Source organism: Pogonomyrmex barbatus, unplaced genomic scaffold (genome assembly GCF_055798465.1).
Source record: "Pogonomyrmex barbatus isolate J1 unplaced genomic scaffold, ASM5579846v1 scaffold1, whole genome shotgun sequence".
Taxonomy (NCBI): domain Eukaryota; kingdom Metazoa; phylum Arthropoda; class Insecta; order Hymenoptera; family Formicidae; genus Pogonomyrmex; species Pogonomyrmex barbatus.
Window position 1 is genome coordinate 17,655,606 of NW_028297098.1, and position 16,871 is coordinate 17,672,476.

Consider the following 16,871-nt stretch of genomic DNA (forward strand, 5'->3'; position numbering starts at 1 on the left):
TTCATGACTTTGATAATATTAAAAATATTATTCTAAATGTTGAATGCACACTGTGAGAAATATCATTTAGTTGAATTAGTTTTCTAACAAAACCTCGCTAGTCTTTCCCGACCGTCGTCATCATTATCATCATCATCTGTCGCTATTTGAACACAATGTTAGTGAAACGACAAATATGTCAGATCGCAAGGAAACAAAGGGAAGCGCACCGGGCGTCGGAACACCCCTTGTACTCAATCGATTAGAAGTGTTCACCTTCTCGCGGCAAGAGTGAACTACTCACGCCACCAGTTCGACCAATTCGATCACTTTTTTTTCCTCTCAATTCGACACCGATCGATCTTTCGGATGGGAGACGCCGGTCGGCAATCACAACGTCGGAACGATCGTGAAAAAAAAATTAAGTAGGAGTAAGAGATGTTGACGAATCTCGACGACTGCGACGACTCTTCCTCGGCGTAGTGTCATCGTGGAACAGACGGTCGTCGACAAAAAGGGCGGTTAGGGGATAGGTGGATCTCTCCCTTAGATAGATAGGTAGGTGCGGTCAGTGTCACGGGGCTGACAAAGGCTGACCGCCGGTACGGCATTCAAATGGTAATCGACTCGCTCGTCTAACGTACACCGACGCGCCCTACCCAACCCCGCTTCAAGGGGGTGCGAGAGCGGGCGCACCCTTCGGCACACAGCCGAGCACATTCGCACCAGAATCAAGCCAAATATTGGCAATATCATCCCCTGGCATTGTCCCTCGCCGCGATCTGCCTCCTGCCGCCACCGCCGTCGGTGGGAAACGATGTCCATTTGAATGCGCGATTCCATTATCGATGCCGGTATAGCGGCCCGAGAATATTACCGGATTAGGATTTAAAGGAAAACGAAATCTCGGCACAGTCGTAGAAACTCGGTCATTCTTGCGGAATATGTTGCGTTACTGCACGATACAACAGTAAACACAATCAAGTCAAAAAAGTAAAGGGATAAGTTCCGGTTTCATCCTCTCGATGTTTCGCATCTGTATTTTTTGTTTGTTACTTAATTCGAGTTAATCCTAATAGATCAAACTTAAAGAAAAGGGTCGGAAACTATAAAACTAGCACAATTGAGAAAATTTAATATAAGGAAATATTATATATAAATATTTCATATAATTAAGCATATTATCTCTATTTTTCATATATAATAAAATGCCATATACATTAAATTTTTTAATCAAAATTTATATTTAAATTCTTTTGTATGTATCGCGGATAAAATATATTAAAAAAAATTAAGCTTGAAATTATTTTATTTTTTACCGCAGTGAAATGATGTAGCTATAATATCACAATATTTTTAATTAACATAAGTTAAGTGTTGCTCCATTCTTTTAAAAAATACACGAAACCGTGGTCATTTCTGCAATCACGTATCTTGCTTAATTAGCGTCATTTCGGCTGGAGTGCACCTGATGGGCTTATGATAGTCGGCGGTAATCCGGTTCAGGTCGTTGCGCCGATTATCTCGTAAAACGCGCTACCGGGATTCACCGTCCCGGACAGACGGACGAACGCGTCCGTTTGACGTTCACGAATAGATCTGCGCGATCCGCGATCGCTGTTGATTCAGGGTGTGCAACGTCGCACGTGCGCCAGTGTAGACGCACGCAAAGCTCCCGCAACCCGAACTTCAGCACGCGCCACGATTACGCGATTACGCGATTACGCGTGTCGTCTCCCCATCGTGCAGCCTGCACTGACGCTCCGAAGGAGAGATCGAACAAGCAATGACGCGGAAGATGATTCGCCCCTTTTTCATCCGTCACGAAGACTGAATTTACATTGCGATAGAAACCGGCATCTGTCGGGAAAAAAAATAAACGAACGCTACTTTTTCCTCGAATTTTGAAATCTATTTATTTAACAACGAGATAGAATAACCAAGATTAAGACATCCAATGTCAACATCTAATATTTAATATCTATGACTAACTTTAAATATAAGAGAAACACGTATTACGTTTCTCCGTAATTATATCTTGAATAAACAATTTTTCTGAAAATTCTAGATGTGACAAATTCATGTATAAAATAAAAGATTAATAATAATTTGGTTGTAATAAAAATGCAAAAATGACCCCTGACCAACGAATGGAGTATTATTTTCTCTTTATACATCTCAGAATCCAAGGCGCAGGGATAACATTTAGAATGGCATGCGTGCGTACTGGCCGGGATTTTGCGTGTTCGCCTACGCAGCACAGCGGGAATTAAAGGACAGGCAGGAGGGAGTGATACGTACCGGCACGAGTCGACACGTGGCGGTAGCGCTTTATACAAACAGCATTATGCACGCTCGCGCTAACATAAATTACTGCGGGTTTAATATCGGACGCCGGCGTTGGCCGTGGCCGACCACCTCCTGAGCAAAATACGTTAAATGCGGGAAGAGCCCTGGACGCGTGCAACCGCGATTCGCGATTTCATGCTTTACTTGAGAAATCCCTCGAAGATTGATATCCCCGACATTTAAATAGTTACATATATATATGTATGAATTATGTATAAAAATAATAAAGAATCATCTTGACAGAAATCATACAATATATGAGATATTTGTATCTCTGTCTCTGTTTACGATGAAATTCTTCATTTCTGTTCAATTGACCGGCTGAATCCAAACGAGCAAGAAAGAAAACGCGTATGAATGGTATTATTGGTGAAAAGCCTCCTCCGAATTCTATAGTAGGCCCATTCATGACACGAAAGTATCCGTAAAAGACTTCAGGAAAATTTGAGCTTAGGAAATATCTCAATACCAACCGCGAAAGCGAGAATAAACGGAAGGAAGGATAAGTGGATATCCCATGGAGAGTGATGCGATGCAGGCCATTCGCATGAGTTAAGGTCGGCATCATTTATGAACGAGGATCGAAATCCACGCGAGCTGCGAGTCAATTCGAGTGTGTTACTCTACACACTCTTAATCCCGAAGAAGCAGACCGCGAGACCGGATGCGGCCTCTTGAGTCCCGAACGGATTGGCATTGTTTGCTGTAGGTTTACACAAAATGAAAGAGCGTGCGGTGTAAAAGCAATTAGTCCGAGAATAACAGTGTAGCGAATACTTTCGTTTTCATTAATTAAAGAAGGGAAAATTTTTTTAAATGCAAAAAATACTAGAGTGAGTATTAAAATAAAAAGAAAAAGTCGTATAAAAATAAATTCGAGATAAAATAATAACATTCCGATTCTCTTTATTTCTCTGCTTTCGGTCGCAAATAGAAGGAAGTTCCTGGAGAGAAATGAAAAATATATAAAAATTTAGCTTGTTGTTATTTAAAGTCTCTCTAAAACATATGAATTGGCAATAATTCTAAATTTTCTTGCATACTTCTCTCGATAAACTAATCGAACGACTCGTTGACAGGACTTCGCTTTTAATTCGCGACATTAAAATTACGGCATGTCTCGATTAAAAAATTGAACTGTATACTTTATATTCTTAAGAAGAAGTGTTGGGATAGGTCGCGCTATAATGGCCCAAGCATTCTACGTTCGGAATCCTTATCCCGTGCCGGATATCTCCCGGGAAGGAACCTGGATATCACGCGGACCCGTGTTGGGAGATAAGGTCTCACCGTCGGATAAAGACTGGAACGTCAAATTGAGCGCTCACGAGCGTCTCTTCGCTCATCACACCCTGAACAGCATCCGCAGGGATCGTCGACTCGTCAGACCGCAGGTTTGATATTTGATATTGAAAGTAAAACTTTGTATTAAGTCTATATATATATGAAATTCTCTTTTACAGGTTCCGACCGACGCTCTCGACTTGGCGCTAAATAGCGTTTACGCTCACAGTCGAGATACTCTAGTTTCGAAGATGTACGTGACCATTCAACCGGAAACACTCAGCAGAGAAACTTGGCGTGTTTTACGAAATGAAATTAAAGTAAAGTTGAATTAAATAAATATGAACGCATGATTCATATAGTTAGGTATATGAAATATAAGTATATATTTGAACATAAGATAAGAATATATTTGAACATTTTTAGATTTTATCAGAACCACCTAAACCAGATAGACCAGTGCACGTGAGCGGTCATTCCGACGAGGAACTTAAATCGGTAGTTCGAACACCTTTATCAGCGGACAAATCGAGGTGTCATAGCGGACCAACTTTACCGCGGAGAATTCATCCGAGCAGCGTGAAATTAAATATCGAGGGTCCTCATATGGACCAATCGAATCCCGGATACAGTCGCAAAATCGACGGAACTTTTTACAGTATTTAAACACGGATTTGGGCGGTGTTTGAGCGGCACGCTTGGAGAACGTTCGGATTAAGCTGAAACCTGCAATTCGCCGAATGAAGCTCCCGCTTTTACAAATACCATTATCGCTATTGGCATAATCTGGTGAGATTTACGTTTTGGAACACTCCGAGAAACGGTGAATCGTCAACGCGAGCGTGTTACAGACGCGAATTTGATCATATCAAAAGACTTTTGTATATCGCAAAGACACATATGATTAAATCGCATCAATCGTCGCCATTATTTCGCGGCGTGAACGAGTATCCGATTATCTGTGCGAACTAATCTGATCATGTTGACAAATTTATCCAGCGGCTCACGAATTTGCCTTGACTATCACGAGCAGAGATCTCCCAACTGCCGCTCGTACTTTCGTCCCTTCGAACAGTTCGAAATGCAGGCAGCCCGAAGATCGACGGAACAAGTAGACAGAAGCGTGAGTCAGTGCGCACCAAGTTCTCACTGCTGAGCTCGACGCGACAGTGAGCTGAAGGGACAGAATGTTCCATTACCCGGGTAATCCTTGTTTGTAATAAACCAGCGCCCCGCTGCCAGCCCGGGGTGACAGCGAAGCCACCCTCGCCGAGAGCTCGCGCGGAGGAGGAGTCATCTCCGCACGCATATGCTCCTCATGAAATATCATTTATGCTTCTCACCCCGCGCGCAAACGTCTATCTTGCGACCCGTTTGACCCTGCTCGCAACCCTCCAACCACCCTCTCACCCGCCAGGCCGAGTAGGCAGCACGATCCTTATACATACGTCTAATCCGGCCATGATTGCCCCGCCGACGAAAACTCCATCTCGGCTATGAGAGTAGTATACTACCCTTCCTCTGTCTGACCCCATTCTCCTAGCTCCTTTAAAACGCTTTTTGACGAACCTCGCAACGGCGCGAGATGATCAATTTTCTCGCTCGCGCGCGTTCAAGCTTTCCTTCATTATTTTTGTATTAAAAGTTAACGGAATATTTTACATCACCGTAAATATATTTCAATTTGTATCGAATTCCTTAGCTGAACACGTTACTATTGTACGATGTCTCATAGATATATCATTTATGATTGTTTCGATTAATCATAAACTCGCTTTGATGATAGTAATTTTTCTGCGAATTACGTCGCGTCGCGTGTCTATTGACGCGAATCCGTTTTCTTCCCCAATACAGCGGTGGAGAGAGGTACCGAGGCTATAAGGGTAGAACGATCTCAGACGGTCGCAGGCAACGAGCGAGGTTACCAGCCAATTACTTGGCTGAGCGGTTTTATTTGTATTTAATTCTTATTTAATTTACTTTTTACGGTCGCGCGGGCGCGTAGTTTTGCCGCCGCCATTAAGAAAATGGAAGTCTTCTTCGTCATTGCAAATTAACGGCCGGTCGCGATCTGTCCCATCGGATGCAATCAATATAGGTAAAAATGCTATCAATTACGCGACACAGCATTTGACAGCGAAATTCGCATTTGATAAAAACATTAAACTGCACGTATGAAGACATATAAACCATTACTCATAAATTACTCATAAATTTATAATAAAACTGATCAAAAAGGGACCGTCAGGTCAAATAAATATAATTAATTAATGACGTATAAAACTTTAAATATTAAAAATCAATTTTAGTAAACATAGAAATTGTTATTTTTTCAAGATACATTTATACAAGTAATGACTGAACGATGATGCTACTATCGCATAAACCACGTTTGGACTGACTTCGCTCTATCTATTCGATTCTTTCACGCGTACGCTTTTCCAGAAGGAAATTCTGCGTGAAAGTCGAAGCAAAGTCACATTGATCCCTCCAGGATGAAGCTGTTATTCCACTGAACTTGTTACGTTATATTTATCAGCGCGGTGCACACTGGCACTACCCGTCCGGTTTTATCGTTCCTTTCGGATTTCGTTCTTCCACCGCCGTTTCAGCTAAATAGACAAAGCCGCAAATGACATAACGAATAATAAGCAGCAACATATTAAATTAATCAGATAGCATATATTACGTAAATTCCATTTTTTAATCCACTTTCCTTTTCTATAATTAATAAAATATTTTATATTTCTATATATAAAATGTATAAGAAAATTGCATTAAATAATAAATCTGAGATTGAAGTAAATATTATGATAATGACTGATAGAGACAAATGTCATAATCTGTATTATGATTTTTTGATTTTGAAAACAATATTTTCTTTTTAAGCATGTTTACTTATAATATTAGATCCTTTATGATTCATTAATATAAGTTTGTATATAATTTAGATATTTATGTATCAAATTTTTGATTTTTATACTTTAATTATTATATTCAAAATAAACTTAAAATAGAACTTCATTATTATAAATCAATAAAATATTTTTATTGATAATACTTATTGAATTTAATTAAGTAGTGTATAATCCTATAAAATTATACCTTGATTTCAGTTTATTTACATTTCTCAACCTTCAGTGACAAAAAATAGAGAGAGAAGAGAGGGGAGGTCTCTTTAAATAGAGACTTATCAAGAGATGTTGGCTTAGAAAACTTATTTTTTCATTTTTGTTCAATATGATTGCACGCGTTAACACGTAGTGTTTACTTAATGTTTTAAAATGATTTTAAAACAACTTGTCCCAAAGGGAAAGGAGTATCTAGTGACGTGGGTTGACATTACATGTCACGTGATTTTGAATGCGGTGGGAACCAACGGGGAACATTCGTCGTGTTATCATTTCTCGTATACGAGCTTTAAAGGATACCAACTACGAGTCGAACGAAAATATCAGCGTCACTGGAAATACATTTCAAGAATATTATTTTTGCATCGACTTACAAAATGCATATATTTTTTACTAATCTAATAAAATTCATATTTTGCAAAATTTGTCTTTTCCTTTCTTAAAGTATTTTCAAATATTTTTGCAAATCAAATATTACAAAAATATCAATACTAATTTCAATCTTACATAAAATATTTTTTACATAAAAAAAAATAAAAAATTTAACGGTATTTGCTTCTTGGACAATTGCTAAACACATCGCATTTACTATATATTACTATATATACGTTTCCTCTAATCTCAAAATAAAAAGAGCGGGATAAATTTTAGTATTGCGCGCAGCACTTTTTCTTGATGTTCCGTGAGTGGGCAGACGGAGGTAGCAAGAGAAGGAAGAGAAAGGCGGATTAAAACACAGGGCGAGAAAAGGCGTCTAAACGATGGTGGAAGGTCAAGCCTGAGATTACGACAGACCCGTGCGACGTTTGCTCGTTAATTAGGGAGTTCTAATTATAGTAAATGCGTGAGCCCGGACGCAGTGGTGGCGCGGAGAGATCGTGCCACGGCGGAAGCTCCGGGGATCAAAATGCAACCCTCCGCGAACGAGCCAAGATTACCTTCGAGGGTCCTCGGGTGCTTCCCTCGCTAAGGCTCGACCCACAACCTGCGCGACGACGACCGTTCTCCGCATTTCCCTTCTGCCTCTCCTCAATCTATTCACCATTCCCCCCTCGCGTCTCCTCAGCTATACTCTCAGATATCACCTAAAATAACAACGTCCTAGGAAACGCGCTTGGGCGGATAGATTTTACTGCTGGTGGTGTATAACAAATGGATTAGTATTTCGGTAGACGTCTAATCCGCTTTCGTTGCGACCCCGGAGATTATTTCGATTATCTGGATCTGATTTTAGTTAATTAACGCAATCTCTCCGCCTACTTTAAAAACCACGTCCAGTGTTCTAAATTTTTCCTAGATTTATCTTCGATTATTATATCGGTTATGATTACAAGGCGTGATTTATTACAATTACTAAACAGAATGTATTGTTCACTTTTTCATATGGTAAATAAGTAGACTTAACTACGTAACTACATTTATTTTTTGACATTTATTATTATTATTATTATTATTATTATTATTATATACTTTTCGTAAATTATGACAAATACAAAATATTAAGATATATAATTTATAGAATCATATGTTGCAGATTTTTTTACAAAGTTTAAGATTAATCCCGTTTAATAAAGTTCTTATTTGAAGTTCTTACATGAATGCAAGAACAACAGGAATGCAAGGCACATAAACGGGGAGATCGTACAGTTACGATTAAGGATTATTTGTCCAGAATTTCGAGATTGTCGGTCGTACGTCGGTCGCACCCACTTACAGCCGCGAGTAGGGTAAATATCGATGTAGAATCCGCGTGAGTGAGAAACGTGACGGAACGAACAGCACACAACGGTAATATACATGTGCGCCGATACGATCCCCGGCGTCGTCGACACGTGGGAACGCGGACACGCGTCCTCGTCGCCCCTCTAGCACCCCCTGCGTGCCCCGACGCGACGCAACTCCGAGGGTTGTTTCTGCCATCTCGACTCTCTTGAACATTCGCGACACATCTCATCATGCAAATTATTAGCGGGAGACTGTGGATACGATCGATTGCAACAATAAATCGCGATATTTCGTACAAAGTCAATCTTACTCGAGCACTTCATACAAACAATGTATCAATATTGGGATAATAAACAATAAAAAATATGTCAAAGTAAAATATGTATTTTTTTTTATCTTACTTTAACATTTTAATTTATGATTTATTCCGTTCTACATCATTTTAATTTAAATATTTTGCGTATCTAAATATGTTTTGGGTTTTTTATTAGATCTACGTGTATTTTCAATATAATAAGCATTTGTACGCGCGACTGAAATCGCGAGGTATTTCGTTTCCAACCACCGCAGTGAGAAACGCGTTTCGACGGAGATTGCCGCCATCCCCAGCGCGTTTTCACCCCTAAAGGTTTCCCTACGGTCGCCGACGGGGAGCGCACGTCGCGTCGACTCACAGACGCGGAAAATCTGACGGATGCGAATACGCGACGCGTATAACATATCTATAGGTCGCACACGTATGGCATTCGGAGGGCGGACACGTAACAATTATTGTAGTCGCGAGGGTGACTGACGTGTGTCAAGGTCGTCAAAGCGAGCCCACTTCTTATCAAACGATTATGGTTGATGATACGTGGCATTGGAGGATAAAGGGTTAATTAAGAATCGGCTGTTAAAACAGATTCAACAATAGGAGATATAATATAAGAACGAAACATAACAGTAACATAAAAAAAAACATTGTTCAAACTTTAAACTTTATTTATTTTCAAGATAACGTTTTATAAGTAATACATAATAACAAATTTTTTATATGAAAATCATCACAATTAATAAGCAAGTTTAACTTATTAAATTTTTTAAAATGTAAATGTTGATTGTTTTTTTATATCAAAAGCTAAAAACAAAATTTATTTAGCCATTTTAAATCGTCGTATAATATATTTTTTTAATTTCTATTATAAATCTCGTCACTTTAATATATATCGTTAATACTATATTTTTAGATAAACGTAAAACGGAGTTATAAATTTTTAATTCATTTTATCTAGTTTTTAATTTTAATATTTAATGATAATTTAATAAATATGTATGTAATTCGAAATTGCTGTGATATATTGCGTGAGAATTTAATATTATAATAGATTAATCATACGCTTATGGCCATTGCTTCGGAAATGGCAGAAATAAATGTTTCTTTATCTTTCATAATCTTATCGTCAATTGTTGTCATCTGACTCGCGGTTATCGAAAGTGCAGGAAAAAACGTCATTTCGTATGTGTCACAATACCATTGTTAATGTTTATTACACATGACTGGCAGAACACAATTAATTACCATAGCAAAGTCGTAATTAAGAATTCTGAACAAAAAAATGAAATATAAGTTTTTTAAAATTATTTAAAAAACAAATAAGTTTTCATTTCTTCTAAATTTATATTTACTAAAGAAAATATCACAATTAGCTTCATAAAGTTAAAATATTAAACTTAAAATAAGTAATTATTGATACTTAAAATTAAATGTATTATTGATGGAGAAAATTAACTATAAATAATCCTAAACAAATAATACAAACTTATTTTTCTTTTAAATGTTGTAAAAATATATAACATTAAGGACTCAAAAATAACAAAAAGAATATGAGATTCGAGTATTTTTTAATAAAACAGATAGTTGAAAATTAACAAAAGAATTTATAAATAAGAAAAATCATAATAATTTTGAAGTGAATCTATAATGTGACCATTTGTCGAATTTTCGTTTGTAACGATATGGGCAAATATTTCAGAAACTGCCCAGAAAGAAAAATAAAGATAAAAAAAAAGTTACGATGCGGCAAAATTTACCTAGAACAGCAAGCATATTTGGAAGCTGGCAAGAGGATCGCTCGCGTTTAATCGTTTCTCGTATTTACGTAAACCCAAGAGAGATGATAGCGTCGGGAAGTGTTCGTTTGCTCACGCCGAACAACAGATGATAAGGTTTTATGAGCCGTCAGTCATAAACGAGACGAGCCGCCGCGCGTCGTTCAACTCATGTCATGTCGCCAGATGTGTCGGTGCTCGCCATCGAAGTCATCGCAAAAATAAAAGCCAATCGGAGAGCGATCGTTGGGCGTTTACGAAAATGTAATCGGCGTAATGAGCCATCCCAAATTTCTACCAAAGGACATCTTTTATTACCCGAAGAATTATATTCTCTTCACTGCGATTGTAATATTTATTACTCTCTGATAATTTCTCATGAGAAACAAAGTTAGCCTCGCCCTAAATCGTTTGCCAAGATGGCTTTATTCTTTCAAGAAAATCTTTCACAATACAAATCGCGAATATCGTAATCACTTTTCGATGATATCAAATATCTTCAATTCGATATAAGAAAGTTATCTTTTCTTAAATCATCACGATATACCTTTGTTTTCTTAAAAGAAATAACCTAAATATATAATCATTTAAATATATAATTCAATATCTAAATATGTAAATTACACGCGTGTACGTGGATCATCAAATAGAAATAGAATATAAAAGTTGTACATCTTAGCAATATTAATATCTTTCATTCAATATATGAAATATTTACAATTTAAGATTTAAAATAATCTTGATATTCCACATTTTCCGTCATATCAAATATACTTCGTTATAGCAAATATACCACAATTTTTTATATTAATCCACACTGTGTATTCTGGCATTAAAAACCATGCTTTTAAAAGATGTTTTAAAAAGATGTTCCACGATGTTGAAATTAAAAAAGCAAGGAATTCAAGAAAATAAGATCATTCCGATAAATAGTACATTTTAAATGATATTATGTTGTAACGATTCCAGATATTTGTAACGATTCTAAAGATCGCCTAAATAGACCGTCTAAATATCGTCTTAACGATTCCATCGAACGCGTGCAACGTCTTCCCAGCAATTACGTCAGTTGCCAATAGCGATGGCTTGATTTTGATAAATGAGACCGAGGGTGGTCCCGACGCTCACAGAAGTTTAAGGAACCGATGGTACGGTTCGCATGGAGGAACCGCGGGAGGAAACCGAGCGTGAGGCTCTTCTTTTCGGTAGGACGCCGGCAAAAGGTGCGGGGCTGAGCGTCGAGAGGGGGTGATGGCGAACGGGGGTGTCGTTCATCATTTCATTGCCGGGGCGAACCAGAATATTCATAGACTGCCGCCACCCCTGCACCCTTGCAGCGTCGGAATGACAGAGAGATGCAAAGAGAGAAGTAAAAAAAAAGAACGGGCGAGCGATGTAGAAGGAGAGAAAGAGAGAATGGAAAGGGCCGTGATATATGAGCGCGTAGTGGAGCACGTGGCTCGTTTCACACCTTCTTACAATCTTTGTTCCTACTGTCTTCGTGGAAAGAACTTATCTTTATGTCGGTCCTTGAACATATACTCGTGCCGTACGAGCGATGCACGCGGCCGCGTACGATATGGCATTCGGAAAAATGTTATATGCGTCGCACATCTTCATTGTCGAATTACAAACGTAACTTATCTGATAAAATATTTCACAAAGTGTTTATTGCACATCAAATAAAATTTTAACACACAATATATCTAAACTATTGAGTAAAAATATTTTGATTCTACGGGATGCACGCTTATTATTATTTTCAAAATTTTGATAGATACTGGCACAAATATTATATTTAATAAATTTCTGCAAATATTTCTCAGCAATTCAATTAATATTAAAATGTATATGGTCTAAAAAGACAAGATGTGACGTACTAACTATAATAATTTCGAAATGAAAATTCGTTTGAGAATTAATTTCAACTGTGCGACACGATTATCTGGACCGTCGGAAAATTCAAGCACGAGCTCTTAGCTTTTAAGGTATTTATAGGAACATTATCATTCGTGCAGATAGGACAGGGATAATTATTTTAGGCAGGCGCTACTTAATCCGGGCCACGGTGGGAAAATAATTTGCGATATCACCTAAGCCATTATAAGTTATGCGGAGCTTCAGGCCAAATGAATTTTCCACGGGTAGATGTATAATGTTTTTCCAGTCATTATTATCTACATGAGAGATTAGCCGTAGCTCGCGCCAAAACTCCGTTTCCAAAGTCGCCTAAAATCCTGTAATGATATATTATTGACGCACCCCATACGCTCGCTTGTGAAGTCTCGCGTTCAGATCTGGAGAAGAAGTAATAAACGTTGCCCGAATTCGATCAAGCGAATGGGAAATAAAAATCTGGAAAACGCGACTTAAAGAAATATCGTTATGCGTAGCCATTTGCAGCGACTAATTTTAAACGACTCAAAATATCACGGTTTATTATCAATGCTGATTGCATATGCTTTAATTAAATCGCAATATCAAAGCTTAATTGCTGTTACGCAAGTGACAAATAGACAATAACGAATAATATGTTCAGTTCAGATTCAGTTTAGATTGTAAACGATTAGGTACATCCGTTATATTTAAGATTAATTCTGCATTTGAGAAAAAACATTTTTAAAAAGATCTTCAAAATTATATATTATTCTATTAATCATCAAATAAATTTTCGTTTACAACTTTTTACAAAGAAATCACATACATTATTATCAGTATGTTCGCATTCGCTACTGCATCAATTTCCTATCGAGAAGAGGTATGTCATAAGTTGTTGAAAGTATTCATTTAATATTTAATTAATATTAATATCATTGAAGTTTGAATATGATGTTAATAATCAATCGGATAAATTACGTCAGAGTCACGAACAAGATCTGCTCAAAGGCCAGTTTAGCATAGCCAATTTCAAGTAGATTTCAAGCCGATGCGGGACACTTGGTGATATTCCTCACGAACATCGGGCTGTAAATTAAGAACGATGCAACAACGATCGTGGTGATCGTTTCACCTGTCGCTTGCACTTCACCTCACGTCCGGCATCCGGCAACGTGGAGCTGTCCAACCGGACCGTACCTGGCGTTTTTTTTTACTGAAAACAATACTATAGATGTGTCTATCCGATCCGAATTACGTGGGTCACTGCATCGTGAAATTTCTGGCGGCTGGCTGGCGAGAGGAGACGTGGCTCGAGGCGAGCGCGACAATGAGACGTGTGCGAGGAACAATAGATGGAAAGACGGGAGTATCGACGAGAGATGTACGAAGTGGATCTTCCTCCGCACTGTGTCCGCCGGCGGGCGAACAAGACGAAGAGCTGCCATGTTGGCCGACACCAAAGGCACCGCCCCGGACTCACGATGCCATTGGTCGTTGGCCCGTTGTCCCGGAGTACGGGGGACGGAGGGAGGACTGCAGGGATCCTCTCTTCAGCTTCACCTACACTCCCCGCCGCGAGACTCTCTGGCCGCGTGTGCGAGAGACCGATGTGTACCGCAGCGCGGTGTGGGTGTGGGTGCGTGTCGTGGATGAGTATCGACGCAACTGTAGGCGTGTGCGTGGCTACGGTGGATACGGTGTGCGTTGTATCGACGTACAAGATACGCGCCGCACACGCTGGCGCATTGAGTAATTTTCGAGAAAGACCGGGAAGCTCTCCTTCTCGCTTCCTCGGGGCCGAATCGAGGGCAAGAAAGCGTCCCTCCGACTGGATAGATCGTAATTTCAAGTATATTTTGCGGCCTGACGGGTCGTCCAAAGGACCCGGCGGAGACCACTGGCTGGATTATGGAAGATATCTTCGATTTCGGTGGCGCTCGATGTTATGTTTCGTGAACTTGAGACCAAAGCAGAGAGGGATACATAAAAGAGATGGAAAAGGAAAAATATGTAATAATTTTTAGACTCATTTTTTAATGTAAACGAAAATCGATCAAGATAATAAATATCTTAGAAGACTTACTTTAGGTAGGCATCATAATTATACAAAATAATATTGTAGTTTGATGAAATTATAGGAATCTCTTTTTTATATATTTTATATAATGTATAATAAATTACTATTATATTTCTACTAATTTAAAATAATTAATATTACTTTTAACATTAATTAGAAGTATATTATTATATAATTACTATATATAGATAGTTTGATCGATTTTCAATCAGATTATCAATTATATATCAAAATTTCGATTTCGATATGAATCTTTGATCCTTTTTCCATAAGACAATAATCATGGGAAAATATCTTTATAGCCAAGCCATCGACGCAAAAGAAGATAATTCGTACAATCGTTAATATTTGCTATCTGTATATACATTTATTATCTCCATTGGTCATTAAACACAACCAATGCGTGCTGTCCGCTTTCATTAGGATTAGTCACGCACGAGTCTCGAACATTTGCCAATAATAAAAAAAGAAAAAAAACATTTGCTTATCTTGCACGCCTCTCTTTATCCTCGTAATCCGTTGCAGCATGCGTTGAGCCACGGAACACAATCGCGACAATAATTTTTATCGCGACGTTCGTTAAGGCAATTTACCCATTTTGCTTTTATTTTATTAAATTATTATTTCGTCATGCTGACTTTCATCTATTAATATTTAAAATTAAGAACATGAGAACACGAGGTACACAGGCTATAATCCCTCTTGAGAAAAATTGAACACTAAATTTTTCAAGACATAAAAATCACCCTTTTCATTAATAAATTTGTTTTAGAGCTTTATAGAAGATTGAGTGATTTCACGCTGAATAGACGAATTGATAAAGATTAAAAAATAAATCTGCCACTCTTAAAGTAAAAGATTTTTGTGAACAGGTAAACCGCGAGTGTGGAAAGCGATATGAAGGAAGATAGAAGAATGAGTATATAGGTAGCTATAACCGTCGAAAGAAGGAGCCGCGATAACCGTGGCGGCGGCGGAATAGAGACTTCTTTGTGATTGAAAATTGATGGAGTGGAATCAAGGGGGCTGAAGGAGGTCGGGTAAGGGGATGACGGTGCTCGTGGTTCATTTATCAAAACACGCAAAAGGGTGACGCCGTTTACACGTGCGCGTTGAATTTCAAAGTGACAGAGAGACAGAGGGACAGAAAGAACTTAGGAAAGTAGCAAAGAAAAAAGAGTTTTACATTCTATATACCATGCTATAACAATGAAATAGTAATTATGATTTCTGACTTCCGCATACATACGGATAAAATTTCGCATATTTAACGTATGTGTTTTAAAAATGCAAATAGCTAGAAAACGCGACAAAAAGATACGATAGAATTCTGTGTTGTGAATATAATTAATTAGAAATCTCTGATAAGAGAGTGAATACGTTCGTGTAGCATCGTTAAAAATGTTCATCGAATTGCACAAAAGGATAGAGCAAACAAAAATCATAATTAATTCTTTTTTTTTTTTTCATAGAACTGTCTCGAAGAAGTCAAAACATAGGAATGAGAGAATAGCGACGTCAAGCTTATTGGGAATCAGATCTCGTGTACGTATTTAAAGAAGCGCGAAACGAATCCGCGAGCGAAATCGTTTGCTCCATTGAAAGCTCGTTAACGGGATCGTCGCTCCTAATGCCGCTAAGCCGCACTATCGCCGAAAGGCTGACCGAGTAAGAAGCCAAGTTTTCGCCTACTTTCCGTCCATCTTAAACAGGATTAACTTTAAACTGGGAGAGTAATCCTTGCCGTATAATTGGGTAGTGAGCGGCATAGTTGCTCGAAGAATCAATCGATTCATCGCATTTACGACTTATCATTCCGACACCCCTTTCTTTCAATTAGTCAATTTAATTTATGATTCGCATCCATATTCATGTCTCTATCTTGACTAAAATAATTTTCATAATAAATAACCCGTGAGAAACACAATTTCAAAGATTATAAGTTTGATATTAAATATTTTTCAGCTTATAATCCGCTTTTAACTCGCTAATGCTCTTAATATTAATATTAACAAGTTATTAAAATTTGGTGTTAATATTTTTTACATATTATTTACTACATACATTTTGATATGAAATGTTTCAAATATTTATAATAATAATATCAAAGATTAAAAATTACTTTTCCTAACTCTAGTTTTCTGAAAACTATATTTCTCTTTCCCGATGAAAAAGACGTATCAGTGATCGCGAATTTTTTAACAAGACAAGACATGAAGCGTTCCTCGATATAGAGTTTGTCCGGCGAATTACAATCCACCACCCCTAACGTAGCACGGCATCCCCTCCTACGTTGTCGGTTCGCCCCGCTCTTTGTACCCCACGTCGGAAATGAGGGGATGCTATCCGCTCCGCCCAGC

General features: G+C 38.1%; 1 protein-coding gene across 1 annotated transcript; it reads left to right on the forward strand.

The window, feature by feature from the left end:
- Window positions 1–3,478: 3,478 nt before the first annotated feature.
- On the forward strand, window positions 3,479–5,810 carry LOC105425300 (cilia- and flagella-associated protein 276). The gene is made up of 3 exons (XM_011636011.2): window positions 3,479–3,722; window positions 3,792–3,932; window positions 4,039–5,810. The coding sequence occupies exons 1-3, from the start codon at window positions 3,516–3,518 to the stop codon at window positions 4,276–4,278; spliced, it is 588 nt and encodes a 195-aa protein (XP_011634313.1). The 5' UTR covers window positions 3,479–3,515; the 3' UTR covers window positions 4,279–5,810.
- The last annotated feature ends 11,061 nt before the right edge of the window (window positions 5,811–16,871 follow it).

Excerpts from the sequence above, each read along its gene's own strand:
- LOC105425300 (XM_011636011.2), top strand. The coding sequence starts at position 3,516 with ATGGCCCAAGCATTCTACGTTCGGAATCCTTATCCCGTGCCGGATATC. Across the intron at positions 3,723-3,791 it reads GTCGACTCGTCAGACCGCAG|GTTCCGACCGACGCTCTCGA; the intron begins GTTTGATATTTG and ends TCTCTTTTACAG. Across the intron at positions 3,933-4,038 it reads TTTTACGAAATGAAATTAAA|ATTTTATCAGAACCACCTAA; the intron begins GTAAAGTTGAAT and ends GAACATTTTTAG.